The sequence below is a fragment of the Festucalex cinctus genome, chromosome 5, assembly GCF_051991245.1.
Source record: "Festucalex cinctus isolate MCC-2025b chromosome 5, RoL_Fcin_1.0, whole genome shotgun sequence".
NCBI lineage: Eukaryota > Metazoa > Chordata > Actinopteri > Syngnathiformes > Syngnathidae > Festucalex > Festucalex cinctus.
This window is the reverse complement of record NC_135415.1, coordinates 17,184,280-17,207,034: the sequence shown is the minus strand read 5'-3', so window position 1 is coordinate 17,207,034 and position 22,755 is coordinate 17,184,280. Positions and strand designations below refer to the sequence as shown.

The 22,755-nt window shown below is 39.2% G+C and overlaps 1 protein-coding gene across 1 annotated transcript in view; it reads right to left on the bottom strand.

Annotated features, from left to right (window-relative positions):
* Positions 1-1,576: 1,576 nt before the first annotated feature.
* The window catches only part of LOC144018761 (GDNF family receptor alpha-2-like), a 76,612-nt gene continuing 55,433 nt past the window's right edge, over positions 1,577-22,755 (bottom strand). Inside the window, exons 5-8 of the mRNA XM_077521298.1 lie at positions 15,962-16,074; positions 14,947-15,087; positions 11,028-11,170; positions 1,577-2,052 (exon numbers count right to left, since the gene is read on the bottom strand). Coding sequence (XP_077377424.1) covers positions 1,912-2,052; positions 11,028-11,170; positions 14,947-15,087; positions 15,962-16,074 — 538 coding nt within the window. The 3' untranslated portion in view covers positions 1,577-1,911. The remainder of the gene's footprint in view (positions 2,053-11,027; positions 11,171-14,946; positions 15,088-15,961; positions 16,075-22,755) is intronic.

The window sequence follows — 22,755 nt, the reverse complement described above, 5'->3', positions numbered from 1 at the left end:
AGATTTCTGTCTTGCCTTCTTAATAAACTCGTCTCATCATAAGTGATGACTTGACACTTTTTTCCAGCCATGTATAGTGATTATAAAAAGTCTACACACCCCTGTTCAAATGTCAGTATTTGTGATATAGAAAAAATGATTCCAATGTAAATATTTTCACAACTTTTCCCACTATAACGTGAATATAAACTACTTTTTTTTTTTTTTTTTTTTTACCTCTCAAAAACAGGTGAAAATAACTGAAATGTGGTTGTATAAGTGTGCACACCCTCATGTATTTGGGTTGGTTGAACTATTTGGCCAAAATTTCAAAAGTTATGGCACAAACAAAACACTAGCAAACCTGAAATTTTACGTGCTCAAGCACCAAATTTAGGTGAGTACACTGTAATTAATTTTGCGAAGTATATTCTTATTTTCATTTTCATGATAGTAAATACGATGAAGTGTGGAATAGACGTTTGTCAGCCAGCATAAAGAAAAAATGTGAAAATGTATTGATTGTACATGTGCGAGTAAAAGAAAAAATTACTTGCGCTGTTTCAAATTTTAGAGACAAAATGCAAGAGCATCACACCACAGTCAAGCGTGTAGGTGGCAGCATCATGATTTTGAGCTGTTTTTCTTCAGCTGGAACTGAGACCTTAGATGAGGTGTAGGGAATTTTAAAGAAATTCAGAAATATCCAAATCAAAATAGTAGTCAGTGTTATCACAAAACCTTCATACTTAACAACTTAAATGGTGACGTGTGTAATGAATCCCATTTAACAAGAGTCTGAATGTGATTGGTTAATTCTCTGTTTAATTTAACTGGTAAAATGAATTTGCTGTACATGCTATACTTTAGGTCTCATAAATGGCAGAGACGGTTTTGAAATGAAAACAAAAAACTGGCATTTCAATGGGGGTGTGTAGACTTTTTAAATCCTCTATGACACATTGTGTTGATTGTCTTGATGAGCACGTTCAATCACTCACACATCGGGCCGTAGCTTTCTAAGCAGACATAGTTCATTTAATCTCATTCCTGTATACATTCTTTGTCATCATTCCTTATATAGACACATTGAAACGCAGATAATGAAGGCCTTACATAAGTAGCAAATCCATTCCAAAGTCAACACACAGTCATCATAGTTTGACGGTACTGCAGATATCATTTTGGCTGAGAGAAAGAAAGCAAGGAGTTGTTTTTCCATTTTTTTTCCCCTTTCATTAAATACATAGAGACAAATATTCACATGTGCAAGAGGATGTATGGTATACTGCCATGATGGTCAACAGCAACATCTCAAATGAGCAAAGAACAACATTTGACCGTCTCCCGTCAAACTGCACTGGGACACCCAAAATGTTTTTTTTTTCTTTTCTTTTTTTTCTTTTTTTTTTTTTTTTTTTGGTGTGTTTTTTAATGGTCACCGATACGATATCAACACTGAGAACACTGAGTAGGTTTTACAGATTACAGTTTACAATAAACACGCTGTAATCAACATCCTTTGGGCCCCCTCAAGTCAACAACCCAAAGACAGTAAAAAGGAGACTGATAGCTGAAACGTGTTTCTTTCTAAACCTTCTCATTGATCGCTTTCTCTTTGTCAAATCGTCATGGCTCCCTCCTTTGTCGAAAGGTCCTTGTGGGAGGGGCGGATGGCCCTCATGCCAGCGAGGGTCCTTTTAGTAAAGCCATGTGTTCTATCCATGTGGTCCGTCGTCGGTTGACACCAAATGAAAGTCAACTTCAACCCTCCATTTATTTTATTTTTTTCATTCTCCCCTTTTAAAGTTTTTTTTTTTTTTTTCTCTCATATCAAATGTCCAACGATGTCACCTTCCTAATATCAGTCAGAGAAATAACACCTTCTGCTTTTTTTTGGGAGGGTGACTTCTTTTCCCCCTCCTGGCACTTCTATAAGGCATGTTGAGCCCGGAGCAGAGCCAAAGCCAGGCCGGGAAGCAGAGCCCAGACGTTGGCACGCACGCAGGCGCAGTGATCCCCTGGCAGGCCCTGAGGTTTGCCGGGCCCGCCGCCGTCTCTCGGTTCGGGATACTGAGCGCATGGAGGGACACACACGGAAAGGGAGAGAGAGTTAGACGTGTAAAGGTTAGACGTGACTCAGGTACTCGCTCTCATGTCGTGGCATTTGATTCGGGGCGGAGGTGACACCGGGCATGCCGTCCGAGCAGAAGGAGGAAAATGATGAGTCAGAGAGTACAAATCGTCAATGCGTGAGGCTCATTTTGGTATGAATATCAAGTAAAAAACATATTTTCAAATGTATTATTTCTACACTTGAACATCTTCGCTATCTTCATACATACTTCATTCATACTGATGAATGATGAACAGTCATGTTACGTTTTGCTACATTCGACCATCACGTAGACAACAACAACTTATTAGCTGATCTTTGCAAAATATGAAATGTGCAACAAACCTTGGTAGCTTTCAAATCATGCTAAAACAATAATGTATTGGAAAAATCCTGAATAACATTTTTACCAATAAAATAAACCTTATTACATTATTGGGGATTTATTAAATGTTCAGGTGTGCCCCAAAAAAACAAAAAACTGATAATGTAAAACTTGACATATGTTCATTTTCAGTCCAAAATTCATCTAAGCATAATTAATCTATGCATAAACAGCAAAAACTGGAGTGTCAAAATTTTGGTGTTAAATCTTTCAGAGTTGATTTCAACTCCTAATGTGTATTTTTAGCATTGTGTGTTTTAAATGGAGGTCAGTGTTAGAGTTATTAGACCGTTTTTTTATTTAGAGTCAAACCAACACTGGAGAGTCAAGCAAGTTAAGCTCCGCCCACTTGATTAGAATTGCTCGACTGCAAAGTCTTCTGGGAGTGCTAAGTGTTGCAGTTAAATGTTATTCATGTTTTATTGTGTAACAATCAAGGAGTCAATCAGAGTTTTGGTTTTGTTAGAGAAAATGAACATGGCACCCTGCAATAAATATAATGCTTGAAAATGTTTTTCTTTTTTTCATTATTAATACAATTTTTACATTATTGGGTTTATATTATATTTTAAAACAAGTAGAAATTTTATTACATCTTCAGGTAAAGGTTACATTATAGGTTGCTACAAGCCTCTGGTTCAATATACTTGGTGGAAGTTTACAGTACATTGATTGCAGTAGTAAATTATCATGGACACCGAAGTCAACACACGGAACAATATTTTCTGCAGATGCATTGTCACATTATGGACAGCATGGAACTCGATGAAAGAGTATTGTGTTGCATTGACAATGTCGGTTTATTGGTAACAACTGTTTTTGAAATGATTGCTTTTTAAAGTGGAAGTCAACCTTAAACATTTCTTGACAATTATATATTATATGTGACCTCACTAGTCTAAACATGACTTTTTGATTAATTAATGTATTTGTGGAATAAGAGTTTTGAAGCAAAATAGAGCTATTTTTACCTATCTCAGGGGGCGGCCATTTTGCCACTTGCTGTCGAGCGACTGAAGATGACATCACAGTTGCTCAGGTAACAACCAATTACAACTCAGCCTCAGAAAACAGGTGAGCTGTGATTGGTCATTGCCTGAGCCCTGAGCAACATTGACGGCATCTTCAGTCGACAGCAAGATGGCAAAATGGCTGCCCCCTGACATGGATGAAAACAGCTGGATTTTGCTGTTTAACTCATATTCCACTAACGCAATAATAACCAGAATACCATATTTAGACCAGTGGGGGTGCATAGAACATATTTTTGTAAAAAAAAAAAAAAAAAGGTGGTGGTGGAGGGTGTTGACATCCTCTTTAAGGGTATAAATAGCCCTTAATTACATGGGTACGTTGGCATTTCACTAACAGGAAGTGGTCGTGACAGCTATTTTTTTTTCACAGCTCAAAACAAATTCGCACACAAACGACACCACATATCTTAGTGCGTTTGTTTATTTTATCTCTGCATCTTGTTTGCAATATTGTAGCAGTGAAATCTGCCGATTGATTGTAAAGTGAAAAATGTATTGACTCTTGAAGTGGATCAGTGTTTGAGCATGTGTGCTGCACCATCCAGCAAATTTTCACTCGAGCAAATGTGTTGATGCGTGCACATTTGTAGCTCGCGCCGCTTTGTATGTTGCCTCTTTCAGGTCAAGCCAACCCATTTTTTTTTTTTTAATCCAGAGTTTATTTAAAAGAAGAAAAAAAACATGCTATCAAGCCAAGCTAGTGAAGCTAGCGCCGCCCGGGGATTCGCTTCAATATTTCATTAGGCATAAATTATCATGGGAAGAGGTCAGAACGACACAGTTAAAAGGAAAATCGTTGTTTGTGGTTTGATAGGGGGAAAAAAACAGACAATGCTCATGGAACTTTTCGCATAGTGTGCAAAATGAGAGAAATGTGCCACACTGGTCGCATTATAACAAAGAGCAATGGGACTGCGTCAGTCCAGATATTAAAATGCCTGGCCTCTAGAGTTGCTATGTTATTGCTACGCACAACAATAGCCTGATTATGTGTGTGTGTTTTTTTTTGTTTAGTTTTTTTTATCTTCCCGGGAACAATTGGCATTTGGAGAACTTTTCCAATTTTCTTGGCTTCTCGTAGCACAAAAGCGTAACAGTTTGCCTTCAAGTTAAAACAGTCTCGCTCAATTTGCGGGAGGCATCATTTTCAGCGTCGCAGCAATACAGAAACACATCATAAGGAACATGAAACATTTTGTACTCCAGCGTCCCCTCAACTCATCTCCTCCAAAGTAACCTTTTGCAGAAATTGCGCTCCGTGCCATTTCCCCGTACGTCCAGGGACAAATGACGTTATCTCTCCGCAACTCATCTTGCATGGAATGAGCTATGAGGAGAATATAAATAATGAGAAAGTCATTGAATTATCATTACAGGTGAAAGACATTTTTCTTTCCTTGAAAAGATAGAGAGCCTGACTCACAAATAAATGGTTAACCAAAGGCTGCCAAAAATGATGAGGGTGAAAAAAAAAAAAAAGCCATGGGTAGCTTTGACAATGCACCAGACACATCTGCAACTAAAAGCCAATTAATTAGCAGGGGCAGCCATGTGTGGCAGCAGCCTGTTGACATGAGTCCAGATCTGCGGCTGCAGCCAATAGCCACACATGCACCGAGGCCTTTGAGAAGGCGTAAACACACCCACACATTTAGACACCGTGACGGAGACAGACAATGTCCAAACACGCACTTGTTTACTCGAGATCGCGCACCCGCATGCGCACGCGGGCAGCTCGCCAACTTTTGCCAGGCAAGAAATTGTTGACAAAAGCGCGTCCTTGTTGTCATCGAGAAGGTTCGTACACGAGTAGATGTTATTGATCATGACGTTGACACTGCAGTTTTTTTTCTTTGTTTTTTGGTTTTATTAGCAGCTTTTCCAGTATTGGTTTAATTTAATTGAGCTGGAAATCACATATGATATGACTGTGGTCCAAAAAAAAAAAAAGTCTACACACCCGTGTTCAAATGCTTTTTTAAAATGTATTTATTTTTTATTTATTTATTTTTTTTATGTATAAATAGTACGGGACCTCATCAGTCGCCTTCTGTCTGATAGGGTGTTTTTCCTGTGTGCAGTGGTTTCTCAAAAATAAAATCAGCTACAAGATGCGTTTTATATATATATATATATATATATATATATATATTTAAATTAATTGGCTGATTTAATCAATATTTTTTATGCCCTAATTATTTTTTTCCCAATGCCCTCTTCCTTTTTATTTTTTTCTTAAACAAACAAATAAATTACCAGTAAAATAAATATTATACATATATGGTGTTGGTCTTATGGATTGACTTATGCTAAAATAAAGATAAATGAAACATGAATTAGTATGTCAGTTTTTTTTTTTTTTTAATCTGTTATTAGCGATATGCTCACATCAGTTTACTTTATTCACTATAAACAAATAAATAAAATAAGAATATACCATAAGCCGACCAATTGACCAAATGAGACATTTTAAACTGCAGCCTTCGCAATCTGATAATTGCGATCTACAACATTGTGATGTTGATTTCAATTTAATTAACTGTTCATCCATTGTTTTAACAATATGGAAAAAGTGTTTTTATTTTTTTTTTAATTAGCAAGCGCCCCTATAACTAGTCCTCTCTTTCGAAATCTTAGCAATATGAGCGCCATAGTATACATCATGTCTCCCCCTGAGAGCTCCAAAGCTCACAGGACGGAGCTTTCCGCCCACATGTTTACTCAGTGAGCATGGGATAAAAAGCCCACAGTCAGAAGTGGAAGTGACGTGTGGAATAATTCCGCATCCAAATGAGCTGTTGAGGGCTCAGTATGACTGACCTGAGCGGGCTGAGTCACACACACTTTCTGCACTTCTCGCTGACTGCACCTCATATCAGAGGTTAGCGTTTGGCTTGCTCTTCATACATGCATATATTATTTAATCAAGCGCGAATCCATGCATGAATCCATTCTTCCAGCCGTACGCGTGTGCCCACAATGTATTGATGTACAGTAAACCCGCAGCTATGTATTTGCTTATGCATTACTGTGAGCATTTCTTTTATGCTTTCCACATTAAATAATAACAAAGATCCAGTTTGAAGGATTGCACCCCAAAAAATTCCAAACTTTGCAGAGGGTTGATGCATGAACTGGTGTCCACCGTACCATTTGATGGTTTTATATTTAAGTTAACAATGAATTTGTCACAGGTCAAAATGTTAAGTCATGTTTTGTAACCTGGAGAAGTGAGACTGACAGATGATTCTTATCTTCCAAATTGATTTTCAGTCATCAAATGTCACTTCAATGAAGTGTGATTCATTTTGAGGAGGAAATTGCTTTGTTACACATACTCGTTTGAATTTTTATTATTTGTTTTTCCTCCTGTTGATTGCTTCCAGAAGTAGCCTACTTGTGGAGTCATTTATTACCTTTGTGAAATAGATCGACGGTTACATAAATAATAGAACTACTCGTGTCCATATTTTTCTCTTTAACCGAAAGTTCAACATAACAACGGATGTAAGTAAATCATGCAATTCAAACTATTGTTCTTGTATTTTTTGAAGTATGCATACATTGATATTCATAGATTGTCTTCCTTAGCTAATGTTTAAATGTTTGGAATGTCCCTATTGTGGGCCACGAAAGAGGAATATTATGAAGCATTAATAGGGAAAAGATTCATTTCCACATAGAATACATCATGAATTCACAATGTTTCTTGAACACATTGTAAATAGAGAGCAGGAAGAAAAAAAAAAGATTTATCTACTCTTTTTGTTATTCATAAGAACTTGAATAAGAAATATATACGTAGTGATTAAGTGTTTCATAGATATATTTAGTGTTCAATAACATTAGGACCGACTTTTTGCATTGCATTGCCATTGTAGCAATGAAATTCAGGCGTAAACTAAAGAATGCAAGGTGTGACTACAAGGTGTGTCATTAAAGTTTCAGGACTGGGTCGCCATGATAAACGGACCTGCTCAGAATGTCCTCATGAGCATCTGACAGTTTCTGTCTGAGAAGTCCATCGCCGTGCTGGAGTAACCTCCTAACTGGCCTGAGCTGTCACCATTTTATTTTTTCAGCGCTTTCTCAAGTTCAAGGGTTCATTGGGCAGTTAACAGTTTTCATATCAGTGAAAGTGGACGGCAACGTTAAACATTTTTTTGCAATAATATGTTAGATGTGACCTCACTAGTCTAAACATGACATTCTGATTACTATTACATTTGTGGAATATGAGTTAAGCGGCAAAATCCAGCCGTTTATATCCATCTCAGGGGGCGGCCATTTTGCCATTTGCTGTCGGCTGATGATGACATCACAGTCGCTCAGGTCTCAGGCACTGACCAACTACAGCTCACCTGTTTTCTGAATCAGAGCTGTGATTGGTTGTTACCTCAGACCAGAACAACTGTGATGTCATTTTCATGCGACTGCAAGTGGCAAGATGGCCGCCTTCTGATATTTATAAAAACTGCTAGATTTTGCTGCTTAACTCACAATTCCACTAGCACTAATATTAACCAGAATACCCTATTTAGACTTAGTGTGACTGCAAGAATTTTTCAATCAATCAATCAATCAATCAAGATTTTATTTTTATTTTTTAACTTTCCCTTTAAGCATTTGTAGAGGTCTGTGTTCTTTGTACTGAGCGCCATTCAAGTTGTTGAGTGTTGGTTCATTAGTATTACAAAAACAACAAGCCTAATGGCGGCCTCCGACTTTTGCACGGTAACGTCCATCTGCCCAACCAAGCATCCACGCATGCATGCGTCTAACTATCTATTCAACCATGCATGCGTCCGTCCCCATGTTTTGAGCTCGCTTGGAAGTCCATTACCGTCCTCTGCCAACAGGAGTCAAACAAGGTTCTCCCAATTTATCTGTCATCCAGGTCTGACAAGTTTTAATTGCCGGGCGTAGAATGAAAGGCCGCCCAAAATGTCCCCGTAGCTCACTCACTAATTATAGACTTCCTGCTTGAGTAATCACACGTCTTATTGTTTCCTAATTACCATTTTTACAATAAATTAAACGTCGCGCCGCTGTTAGACGGGCACAGATCGGTGCATCAATACTGTCATGTACACACAAACCTTCAGGCGAAAACAACGCCACCTCCCCCCCGAACTTCCCCTCATCCTCATCACTTCCACATCCATCCATCCATCCATCCACGCACATTTTTCAACAATGCAGCTCATTGTTACTGTTTGTTCTCGTTACAACCGTAGTTCCAGGTTAAAATGTCTTCACAACTATGCGGGGGCGTCATACAATACCGCGTGACTCGGGTGCGTTCAATGACATGAAGGCCCTTGGAAAGCCTCAAGATAAATAATATTAATGCCCATTCATTCGGCATGCATTCATGCATTCATAAACATTCCACTTTTGATTTGACTCCAACCACACAAAAATATAAAATTAGCATCACAATCAGCAGATTGCAACACGGCTAAGTCTCATTTAGCCAAGATTTGTAAGCAGGTCTCCTGCAAAGGTGAGAAAACATCATTAGTTTTAAACTAGAGGCTGCACAGGGGGGAAAAAGGAAAATGTCGCCTAGCCGAGAGCACAGCGTGAAATATTTCTTCCCTCTACCAGAGAGACAGAGGGGGAGTTTTTGGCAGTACGTTTCTGTCATTTCTGTCACACTTTATTTGAACGCAAACTGATGCAGCGTTCTATTAAAAGACAAACATTTGTGCGCTTTTTCCGCACCAGACGTTGAACCCAGTTCCAGTCGACTTGACTGCGGTTTTCCGAGGAGACGGTATTCAGTAGAGAAAGAGGCCCAGGGCCAGTATTTGAGAACCTCTAATCCAGATTAAAACCCCCACTTCCATTTCCTTTCACCGTTCCATTCTGTGCGGGAGAAATATAACATTTCAACAGATGTCATCAGCTTGGGCGTCGCACAAACTGTCTTATCATGAAACGTGGGATCTGATGTGCCAATTGCTTTAAGAGGCATAAAGATTGAATTTGATGTGAATTTGGACGGCGTGGCGCGCTCGGCTTTACCGCCGCAAAATCCTCCTTTCATGGTTGCCGAGTTGAGGGGTGATTTTGTGGTTCTTCAAGTAATAGGCCTATTTTGACAAATGTATGCAAAGACTGCTGGGATGTACCAACCGATGCGCCGAGACAAACCTTTATTTCACCCGTAGATAAACTCCACACAATGCATACTGCATATGAATGTGGTGCTTAAAGAGGAAGTCAACCCAAAACTTTTCTTGACAATAATATGTTGTATGCACCACCCCCCTAACTAGTCTAAACACGGCATTCTGATTAGTGTGTTTGTGGAATATGAATTACTGTAAGTGGCAAAATGCTGCCATTTTTATCCATCTCGGGGTGCGGCCATTTTGCCACTTGCCACACGATCAATCGGGGCCAGGCTTGCGAACGTCACATGATCAAATTCAGAAAACAGCTGAGCCACAATCGGTCGTTACCTGAGCCCCAAGCAACTGTGATGTCACTTCCAGTTGACAGCAAGTAACAAAATGGCTGCCACCTGGTGGATAAAAATGGGTGCATTTTGCTGCTTTATTCATAATCCACAAACACATTATTAGTCAGAATACTGTATTTACACTAGTGGAGCTACATAGAACATATCATTGTCAAGAATTTTGTTTTTGGTTGGCACTACATTTAGCTGAAACTTCTCACCAGGAAGTATTTGTAACAAATTTAATCGCTAGTCAATCTGATTTAGCTAATGCTAAATGTTATCTTGGTCGGTGACTGTGCCGTTTACCTCACGCTGGTCCCGCTTTGTAACATCGGAACTATACTGCCAGAAAAGCTCAGCTTGCGTTTGGCTTGCTTGACCAGCAATCTCAGCATTAGGCTAATAGGACTACATTTCCCATGATTGATGAACTGTGTGATTGACATGGCCCAAACAATTTTCTTTTTGACTGGACAAAAAAAAAAAAAAAAACACCCACGTAAAAGCAATGGGGCTGACAAAATCCGCATGTTTGGTCAGTGGTCACCAGTGTTGGGAACACCACAGTTTAAACTGTCATTATTTCCATATCACCATATATCACTTTTTTTCTGCTTCCTGTAGTATTTGGCAATGGTCGAACATATCTGTCATTATGGAGTGAGACATTTGTGTGACATAAATATTCACAAAAATAATTGAAAACACCCTATATAGCCTAGATATAATTTGAATGTCTTATATAAAAAATAAAAATATAGTTTAATAATATAATAAGGATGTAAATATGTAAAATGTGCAATAATAAAAATAAAACAAAAATCCGAACTATTTGATATAAACATTTTTTTTAAGTAGTGAAAATAGTTACTTTGTGTGGTAACAAGTTGCTTTTATTATGAAGTAATTCAATTACTAACCCAGTTACTATTTTGAGTAAGTATTGAGTAACTAATTACTTTTATAACGTAATGTTCCCAACACTGGTGGTCACATTATTATAAATACTTGTGGTGCTTGAATTAATAAGATGCACGTTACCTTCACAATGGTCACAAAGGGAGGCTCGGTGGACGCTGCCAACCGATCCGGCCTCGTCTTCACCGTGGCCGAGGGGTCGGGGACAGACTCGTTCTTGCTCGCCATGTAATCCAGACCGTACCCAAAGGCCTGAATGGCGTTTCCTGTAAGAGATACAGATGCACGGATTGTGACTTGAAGAAGCCAGTTAACACGCCAGCGAGCCAACAACTCGCTCGCTCGCCCGCCCAATCTTTGGCAAGCAAAGTGTGACTGGGGAGTGACAAGGACTACGGCGAGCCAAAACGTTTTGATTCGTCAGTGGGATTAAGAGTCGTATGCCAAACTAATCAAAATCAATCTGAGATTTGTGTTTTAAAATCTGTCACCGGGGAGGCCGCTCAGGATTTTCCTCTCACAGAATAGCGACGCTGGCCCGTGTTCAATAATCAAAGATGCGCCCTCCTTATGTAAGTGCTCATGTAGTCAATTTAACTTTCTGCAAAGAAAATCCTCAGGGATTCAATAGACATGCTCATCAAATCTTTGGTTCGTGTCCCCCGCTCAATAAGGAAGCTTTAATGCTGCTCATTCTACGGCGCACGGACACAATTGCAGCGACGCGCCCACACTTTGAGATGATGAGCCCCAATTTGTTTAGCGATCAATGCTCGCACCAAGAAATGGGATCTTTTTTAAAACAAGCCAATCAGTCGGCTCGAACGGGGCAGCATTAGCCTGTGAATACATATGAGGTGCTTCTTCGCCTTCAGAGCATTTGTTGTGTCTAAGCACATGTGCGAGGCTCTGCAAAAATGTGATAAACGCCCGTTCACTCAGCTTTTCAGACACGTGGCAAAATAGTGGCGGCGGCGTACCTTTTCGCTTCTCAACCGTTTAAAACACGAGACGCTTGTGTCTCTTTGCTCAGCCAGGAGGAGAGAAGGCATATAATTGCTTGGCAACCACCTCCATTATAAGGTCAGCATGCAGAGATGACTTGGAATAGATTTTATACCACTGATGAAATTCAAAACGGCGTAGAATAAAAGGTGAAACGATCCCACATGGCTAATCCTGCCGGACACAAACACGGTTGGTGTAGGTAGGTGTTTTCACTTGCACAATACTGTGCAGCTACATACTAACATGTATACATGCGCTGGACACATTATGGGGTCCAGTAGAAGAAAAAAATCTGCCTTTTTGATTTTAAGATTACTGTGCTGGAATATGGATAGGGATAGTTAATATTTGGTCTTAGTGTACTGCACTAAATATGCTGCAGTGGATTTCTACACAACTCTACCAACAAACACATCAATAATATGATGTTTTATGAATACCTGTCATGCGTAGCTGTGTTTTACTGCACTTTGTTTATGCAAATACTATGGACTTAAATTAGGAACTCCCAGACAAGTCAATGAGCAACAGCATCATTAATTTCTTAAGGGTACATTAGTTTGAGTGTTTTGTGTGAAGCTGTACCTAATGAATTGTCCAATGAGTTTACCCTTGACATGTACTGGAGATAAACATGCTGCACTGTGGTGATAGCTGATGCATTTCAAATGAAAAACAAATACAATAATTAACTAGAATTTAAGAACTTTTTTTGTTCGAGCGGTAGAACTAAAATTGGTCAACAAAAAACATTTTTGTTAAATTAATTTTTTAAACATTTTTGAAAAAAATAAACCTGCTCTAAAAATTAATTAATTTATAAATAAATAAATAAATATATATATATATATATATATATATATATATATATATATATATATATATATATATAAATTCCAAACTAATCCTGTTATCCCTGCTTTAAGATGCAGTGCATGTGTTTTTTAAGATTCATTTTTTTTTACCATATTTGGTAATGTGGTATAATTTCCAGAGGTCCATATGCTATATAATAAATCATAAATCATGGTATAAACAGACTAATTTTAATTAAATATACTCAAATATATTTTATTATATATTATCATACACAACGTGTACCTGTTTTTTAAAGTATGATCTTTACTGTTAACATGAATTTGTGTGATTTCTACTCATCACCCAAAATGTACAGAGGCACATAATGTTTGTTAATTTTTTGTTTTTGTGTGCACCATTATATATTTAGATACTAGGGTACAATAAAAATGTTATTGAGTAAGTTAAGAAGGGATTACTAAATTATTATTTAAGTATTCATACTTGTTACAACATTTTTTTGGTAGCGGGCCATGAGATGTAAAATGCTGCTGTGCAGATGCTCTTGGAAAAGACTTATCATAAGTTGGTCACATTTTCTTCACATGCAAATTGTACTGCACTTTTAAAAGTACTTCTAAATGGTTGAAATGATAGGCAATTATTGTACATTTGGATTCTGGATAACTACCCTCTTTAACATTTAGCCGAAGCCTCCATTGCTATAACTGCAGAGATGGATGCAGGATAAACACTTTCTACATTTCTACTCCATTCTTGGAGTGCGGTTGCTATAGCAAACGCAGCATTGTGTACCTTCCCCTCCCCGGTGTGTCGAAGTTTATCGCCCGTTCTCCTTGACTGCAGAGGGGGAGATGCTGCATTCTCGGTGTTATTTTTCAAGACGCCTCCTCAGCTCATCCCTCATCTTGCACATTCAGCTAAAAGGGAACCCCTGCAATCTATTGAAATGGTCTGAAAGCATTTATCCACGCGGTGGAACATGTTAAAGGTGTCGTGTCGCACCGAGCGCCACCGTATCAAGGAAGGATTTTCTGCTTCTGGCTGAAAGAGAAGCAAGGACGTTTGAGCCCGGCGCCTTGTTGAGCTGCAGCCGCTGTCTTCGTGAGCACGAGATGTACAGGAGATATGTATTATTTAATTATGCGCTGGATTTTTATGACACTTTTCTCCCGTAAGCGATAAGCCTGAGATTGCCAGTGAAAATGACATGCAAATGGTTTCTTTTGTGTTAAGGTCTGGGGCAGATGTGGCCCGAAGGAAGGATGAGCGGAGAAAAGAAGTGAATTCTTTCTGACAAACTTAATTCACTAATTCCAACTTAATCAGCTGGCAAAAAGACGTCTGTTGAAGTTGAATGAAAGTGTAGAGCTGACAAATTTTATTACGACTTGACGTTACAGTAATCTTTTTTTTTTTTTTTTTTCGTTTCACTTAGCCCTTCCAACATACTGTATTTTCTCAAATAGTGGTCCATGATAAAAATGCCATGCACCATTTTTTCCTCAGATGCAAGTTGTACTTGAATAAATAAATGCAGTTGCACAATATGTGTCTGCTCACAGTTCTAAAGTTCTGGGTTTGAATCTGATGTCTCCTCCTTATGCTTGCTTGGGCTTTCTTCAGTTATTTTGGTTTCTAGCTATGCCCCCCCCAAAAAAAGGAAAAAAAAAAGCTAGACTAATTGAAGACTCGACTCAACTCAAAATGCAGCCATTAATAGCTAACCCATGGCAACAAAAGTGAGTACACCCCAAAGTGAAAATGTATCTGTAAATGTGTTCAATTGGGACTTTTTCACTTAGGGGGTGTTCTCACTTTTGTTGCCACTGGTTTAGCTATTAATGGCTTGAGTTATTTTGAGGGCTCCTGTTATATAAGCTGTACAATAACTACTTTTTATTGTGTCAGTGTCATTTCTCCACTTTGAGAGGTACTGCACAAACCGAGTTTACCCCTTCAATGTGGGCCAGATGATCAGTGCATGAGAAGAGGTCAGAACTATGGCAAGACAGTCATTCAGCATTTTTGTGAAGGCTCTTGAAGAATTTCCCTAAATTCCCTTAATTCCAAGCTTTCGTTCTTTTCTGACTTGATTGTTCCGTAATTCCATGTTGGATGAGTTTGGTGTGGAAGGAAGAACAAAACCTGATCTAAATTGCTCATTTACCACATTAGTACAGTATTTGATGGAAAACGAATAAACATGTCTCACTCAGGCAAGTGTTGTCGGTGAAGCTCCGCAGGAAATTGGCGCACTCCTCTTCCTGGTTTCCGCTGCCCTTGCAGGTGCACCAGGGTGAGATGGTCCAGTGGGTGAAGCTGCTGTCCACATAGTTGGGTGTCATGTCCGTCCCTGCGGGCACGCACACAAACACATCCCGACACATCCACACATTCAAATGAACATCTACGGGTCACTAATGGACAATAATGGCCGACATTTATTGCAAATAGTTGCTCGAAAACACGGCGACGCGGGAATGACATTGTCCTGTTTGAGATTTTATGGGAAGCGTGCGCTCGTTGTAATACTTCATTTCGGATGTAAAGAGGCCATTATGCTTATGAATATTTTCACAAAGCAGGTGCTTTAGGAAGCGCGCGCGCGCCGTTGGGCGAGAACAGTGCTGCGGCAAAACACTTCACTTTTGAAAGGTCTGTCAGCAGGAGTCAGCGATGTCATCCACTTTGTGTGAGCAGCGTGACTTATCTCCTCGCTGTGAGGCATTCTATGCAACCCGTGCAACTGGTGCGCTCAAAAAGAATTCCAATTTTGCACCGCGTATAATCTCCGCACGTCATCGCCAAGGTGCCGTTATCAAAATGTGTGTGCATTAGCTTGCGCACATTGTTGGAGCAACATTTAATATGAGCAAACAGATGGTCATCAAGTCTTTTAATTAAGTAAACACTCTCTCTGTGCCTCCCTAATTACTTTTAGTAGTAAACTGATGTCCAGGCCGCTGGGGGAGATATCGCAGCCGCCGGGGAAAAGCTGACAGTCTCACTCCTCCGCCTGCTCCGCAGGATAAAAAAAGAAAGAAAAAAGAAACACTAGAGCACTGCAGCACTGTTTCTTCCTCTCTAGACCATGAACCATCTCCCGTAATCGCGCAGTGCTGCTGACATTTGTGAAAAATATTGTGAGATCTCCCAACGGGTCACTACTTTTCTCACTCTCTCTCTCTCATTCAGGCGCACTCTCACTCCATCACGGCGATACTGACCGATGAGTCTTGTGTAGGAGGTCAGGCAGGCTTGGTGATTGTCTTGGTTGGGACAGGTGCTCACCGTGGGCGGGATGTTGCGGCAGTTTGCCATGAAATCAGCCAGTCTGGACCTGCAAAATAAAACAAAACAAAACAAAAAAAAACAAACACAGTAAGTGGATGAGCAGACAGACACAAAGAAAGTGGTGACAAAGTATCACAAACACAAAATATACACCAACGCGTCTTCATTCCGACAGAGAAGCCAAAAATGTTATTGAGGATGTAGTTTAAAGTCGAACCTCAAACTTTCTAAAAGAAAGTATGTTTATAACAGCAATGTTTTCACACTTTAAGTCCTCACTCGACCAATCATTACGAAAACAAACAAAATGCAAACATCGTGAAGCAGCATTTAGCTGTTATGCTGCAAACAAACACAATTTGGAATTGAATTCAATGCCAAGTGTGAATGTTTTTAAGTCAAGATTAAAAACTATGCCTTTTTTTTTTAATATATATTTTTTATTCATGCTTATGATTGAGCTCTTCCAAATAATTTTAAGAGGTTTTTTTCTTGCACTTTAAATTCATTTAGTAAATTTAGTAAGCTGTTCTATTTCTGTACTTTGTTTTGAAATGTTTTTAGGTCTTTGATATTAAATATTTATAATTATTATTATTATTATTATTATTATTACTATTATTATATAATGCACATTAAGGTACCTTGTGAATGAAATGTGCTATATGAATAAAGCTGCCTTGCCCTGCCGAGAGTGCATTAAGAAAGCAAATGATACTTTTAAGGATGCCCGATCAACCTTTTGGCAGATCATTTCTAGCATGTTGTTTTTGTAGAACTCACGGGTCAACTATTACTATCTTCTCAGTATTGTAATAGTTCATATTTTCTGTCCTACTTCAATTAATAAAAAACAAAACAAAACAGTGAAATAACTCCTTTCCATGATTTATATTCCATTATCTTCCAACCATTTTGAAGAGAAAATGATTTATGTTATTCCTGTTCTGTGGTTATCACTGCTAGCCTTCCTTGGTGACATCCATGAAAAAAAGTCAACAACAAAAAAGTCAAAAGCCAATGCAATATCTGTTGTACTTATTAAATTAAATACAAAATCCTTTTTAAACAGTTTTGAAGTAAAAACGTTTTCTGCTCCTGTAAAGAAGGATGTATAGTATATATGGATACGGTGGGAAATCACTTTGTTGCGGCAGTTTCATTTACAGGCCATATAATGGAGGGGCATTAAAGAGGAAAAAAAAAAAAGTCGAAATGATAGTGTATACATGTACATTTCTGTTGGTGTTGGTCACTTGCCTTCGATGTCCAACATCAAAAGTGGACTTCAGATATGCACATCTGTTTTTGTGGCAGTCAAACAGGTGGACTGAATATCAACCAGCTCCCTCATGACTAAGAACCAGCATTAGTCTTTTTTTTTTTTTTTCCTTTCGCTATCTTGACAACATGCACAACAAACCCAGCAGTAATTAATTAATGTAGAACGAGAGCGTCATGCTTCTTTTGACCCATTCTTCCAAGATTATCCCTCACATCTCAGCGCGTTCCCAAAATTCACTTTGGGCGCCAACCTTGGGTACCGATAAAAGTGGTCTGTTTTTTTTTGTTTTTCGGTGTGTTTGCGATAAGAGCTTTAAGTCTGCCGAGGCCCCCAGGGTGGCATTGCTAATCCACTTAAGTAGGTTTATTGGGAGGAGCGTGTGCAAAGTTACTCTGTCTGTGCTGCTCACATCACTGGTGCCCACTCCGTGAATCACAAAGTGTTGCATTTCTCTTCTTCTGACCACTTCGAGGAGCCTCGCGTAAAAAAAGAGGCTCTGCAGTGGATTTTAAGTAGCTGTGAATAACACGTTGTTGGATTTTAACTATTAAACTAAAATTAATGAACTGAAAACTATAGCCAAACATTGTAATAGAAGTTATACATAAACAGAAAGGCCACAAATGATGGGCAATATAATGATGTTCAACACAAAGAGCTGCATAAAAATTCTGTCCTCATAAAGATAATGATGCCTAGTTATGATTGCTGCTAAGAAAGAGGTATTCATTTAACAATATGTTGACTGTTGTTCTTTGTGACAACTGTAGTCCTTAAGGGAAAAAAGCTAATGTTTTAGCTACCTAAAGTAGTTATGAGATAGACCAAAAATATTCGGAACAGATTAGACATAAACATAACATAAAAGCAGTATGATGCGGTACATGTTTTTAAAATTCATCAAAATTATGAAAATGTTTTGAAAAGTTAATTAAATTATGGTAAAATGTTATTTTCTAGGCAAATTTAGCATAGCTAAAGCACTCACTTAACAAATTCAATGGCCACAGGACGCATTATGTTGGAGAACATTGCTGCGGGTTTTATGCATGCAAACAAAGTTTATACAGGAACAGAATAGCTGGAGAAGTGTCCACTTTGAATTTTATTCATGGCTCAGAAACATATTCACTTGCACCAATAACAAAGTGCGTGCGTGACATCAGCTAATCTTGAGAGATTTCTGCAAATATCATGATGCTTAAGCTCGGTATGCATCAAAAACATTGACTCCACAGGTGTGTTTTGTTTTTATGAGCTCGGAACATGAAAATAGAAACCTATTGTGGCGTAGTGACCTAAGTAGCCTCCTAACAAAGTAAAAAACAATCTGCTTCTGCATATACCCTCATCGGAGTTCATCATGAGAAAATGACTTTTACATTTGCTTGGTGCTTATAAGCAATCACAACAAATAAGATCGAGTCTCATGCTGTGTTGAAAGTCAATCAATAAAATGAGGTTGAAGGCAGCTTTTAAGAATGGACAATGAGGCCTTTTTAATGCGCACCGGGAGATCGTTCCATGTTTTAGGAGTACTGGAGTAGCAAGAGAAACATCTCAATCCCCTTTGAGCTTCTACTTGAACTTGTTAGTACCAGAAGCAATCGCTCAGCTGACCCGTGACACCGGGCAGGAGTGTCGGGATGAAACAGCTCAGAGAGGTTTGGCAAGGCCAAGTCATTTAGAGATTTGAAAACAAAGAGCGGAATCCTAAAAGGAACTCCTAAGTGCACAATAGGGATGCTCCATACCACTTTTTTTCCCCAGACTTGCTCAACGTCAGGCCTTTTTACCTTAAGTATCAATGCTTGGTATTAGTAGCCTCTACGAGTACACGATATATTCAAATAAGGCCAGTATCGGTCCACTAGCGATGCCTGGTGTCAGTACTCACCCATCCCTAATGCGCAGGCAATCAGTGAAGGGAGGAGGAGTTACAGTTTATGCTCCCTCTTATGCATTCCAGTCAAGATGCAAATATTAGCATTTTGAACCCACACATTTCAGTTCATACAGGTTTTTATGATGGCGACTGATTCTCTGGATCAGCTCATGTACAATCTATGAGACAGCATGTTGGCCTAGTGGTTAGTAGGGGTGGGAATCTCTGACATGAGGCCGATTCGATATGTATCTCGATACACAGGTTGCGATTCGATTGAAAAACGATTATCTTTCAGAACAGAACGGTTCGATGCGGTTCGATTAAGTTTGGGAACGATACGATTTTCGATTCGATACGATTCATTTCAATATTCAAAACTTATAGTGACATTTGTTGCTTGTAAACATTAATCTTAAAACACCACAAATTTTTACAGTATCTACAAATGTGTTTAAAAAAACAACAACAACAAAAATGTCTTCTATATTTTTATATATTGAATCAATTATTTAAATGGACCGCAACAAAGGGCTGGGCGATATGACTGAAAAATGTATCAGGTTAAATATTTATTAGTCGTTATTGAGAGTTATAATTGTTTTTTATTTTTTTTGTTTTTTTTAAATTCAAAATAAGGATCAGGAAAAAAAGGCTGATAATTCAATTTGAAATATAAATATTTAACCTTTAAAAAGACACCAACACAATTAAACAGAATATGTGCACATTGTGAAGTATTTCAGAAACATAAATTTAAGACATGAAATAAACCTACCGTCCAGCCAAAAGAAATATGAAACCACCTTATGGAACAATAAATCTATCAAACACATTTTAACCACTTAATATATCCAAAAATATTTCCAAAAGTGCCCTTCCCTTTTTATCAACAATTTTTGTTTTTAACAATATTTGTTTTTCTTTTGCCATCATATTCATTTTTGGTTAATGTATGACATCTTTTTGTTTTTTTTAATCTGAGACAAGATGATGACCACGGAATCACTACTGTTTGTTTTGTTTTTTTGGGCTGTCGTTCATTTTGCGTTTGATGACGTAATCACGGGCACGTCTCAGTTCTCCTATCTGCTGCTCATGCTAGTTGTATACATTGACAGGGAGCCACAAACTGAGAAATGAGATACTTGCAGTGTGCTTTTAGCTTAGCTGGTGTGTTGGCTGTGGGACATACCTGTGTCGTTTGAATCCATGCATTGGATCGTCACGGGAGTTATTCTTTTTGGCTCGCGCGCAGTACCAACGCCGGCCCGGGACATACAAGTCCCCCGAGAGGACTCGATAGCAATGGGTTAGCTTCTGCTAACTGTTGCATGTTGTCACTCGTTGTGCGCGCGCGCGCCGTGTCGCGAGCACGGCGTTGACGGTAGGCTCCCCCCCAAGGTGCGTAACGTCTTTGCATTATGTTTACAACATCCGGGGAATGAAGCGTCTCTGAACGCTACTTTGCTAGCGCTCTGTAAACAGGGAAGTAGCTTGAATAGTGATGCTACTGAAATGTAAACAAAACAAGTAGAGCACGGCGCAGAACTCTTGCTATTGTTATGAAAACCATAAAGCCTCACTCGCAACCGATTCACAGCCACGCGATATCCGGTCCACAGCTTTACAAGCGATGTATCTAAGGATTCCCGGCGGATTTTGTATCGGTTGACAAGTCTGCTACCGATACGGCCGTTTAGCTCCCCTTGACGACCGATGGTTCGGTCGAATCGGTTTTTTGTCCCACCCCTAGTGGTTAGCACGTCTGCCTCAGAGTTGTGAGTTTTAATCTCAGCTCCTTCCGTGAACAGTTAGCAAGTTCTCCCCATGCTTGTGTGGGTCTTCCGGTTTATTCTGCCTGGCACATTTGAAAGCGCATCCAACAGTCGCCACTCATTCAGAAATCTGTAGCTCGGGTACAAAGAGATCATAACTTGTTACTCCACGCCTTTACACTGGCTGGAGAATTGATTTCAAAATTCTGCTACCGGTCTAGAAATCCCAGAATGTTTGGGTCCTGAATACATTAAAGAAATGCTGATTGGCTCTGAAGTCTGCAGACTCGGCTCAATTAGTCGAGCCCAGAGTTCAAAACAAACATGGCGAAGCAGCATTTAGCTGTTATGCTGTATGCAAAAAGTCTTCTGCTAATGTGCTTAAATGTTGTTAATGTAGAAATTTTGGTGAAATACTTTTATTTACACTGCTTTGCTTCTCATTAGCGGTTGTTTTACTTGTTGTGTCTTTGCTTATGGGGAGTTGCAATGTGCTATATAAATAAAGCTGCCTTGCCATATTCTAAAAACAGGCTTCTCTCTGTTAACTGAAGACACTAAATTCTCCATAGAGGTGAATGGATGAATGAATGTGAATGGCTGCTTGTCCATCTGTGCCCTATTCTTGCCTCTCACTCAAAGTCAGCTGCGCTGGATGAAATATTTCCCGTTTTAAATTGTATTGAAATATGACCAATTTGACTATAACCAACATCCTGATTGTGTTTGACTTGTATTTCCTCCAAAATGATCATGGGATCCCGCTGCTCGCTTCCATTACCAAAATACAAATGACTTTTATTGTTACAAAAACCCTGCTGTCTTTACAGAGCTTTTTAACCGGCACGGCCATCCGAGCTGAACGCTTATGCTTCACTTACGGCTGATGTTTTTTGTTTTGTTTGTTTTTTTTCCTCCCCATTTGTTTTGCTGTGCAGTCATTGTCGACAAATTGAGCCTCATGTGTGTTGAGGGGACAATATCCGCTTTGTTGATGTCTTTTACATGGCCTACTATGAAGCATACCTCACAAAAGGGAAATCTTATCATGATGATGGTCTTCTTCGGGGCTCTTCATCATCTTAATGCCTCGTAACGGATGTGAAAATAATCACCTCGTGCACGGATACTGTGTGTACCCCCTGAAGATATGCTGCCTTTTAACAAATGTGATGAGTTCATTAGTAAAAGGGAATAAAGGAGATGAACAAACTAAATGATGTGTCTCCAAAACCTGACCACGGTGTGTGATCTATTTGCCGGATCATACTGTACTGTCGTGAGACACTGAGAGATGAAGTAGGATTTAAACAATGCACCATCGAATGCGACACTCTCCCAAACGTTCCGTCACCTTTTTAAATATGCATAGCAGCTGTATCACCTTCACGCAGTGCAACAGTGCTACTCGATCACCAACGCATTACCGTGTGGTTTTTCCCATACATTTCGGAAGCACCTGGACATGCTTTGATGAATAATGAGCGTTCTTGTGCCGATGGTGAGCCTCTCGCCATCAGCGGAGGGAATATTGTCACTCGAGGAAGTCAGTGAGGAGGAATCGGGTAGAAATAAGGCGGGGTATTTAAAGGGAGAGCCCTTGTGGTGAGTTGATGACAGGTGTGCGCACTATTATGCCACATCCTGAAGCTGTGTGAATAAGGAGTGGACTCAAATGGATTTGTGGGGGGTGACCAGGTCAAAGTATGCACTTCGCCTGACCTTTCACCGGAGTGTGCTATCATGTGATTGAAGGACAACAAAAAAATACTTCGACTG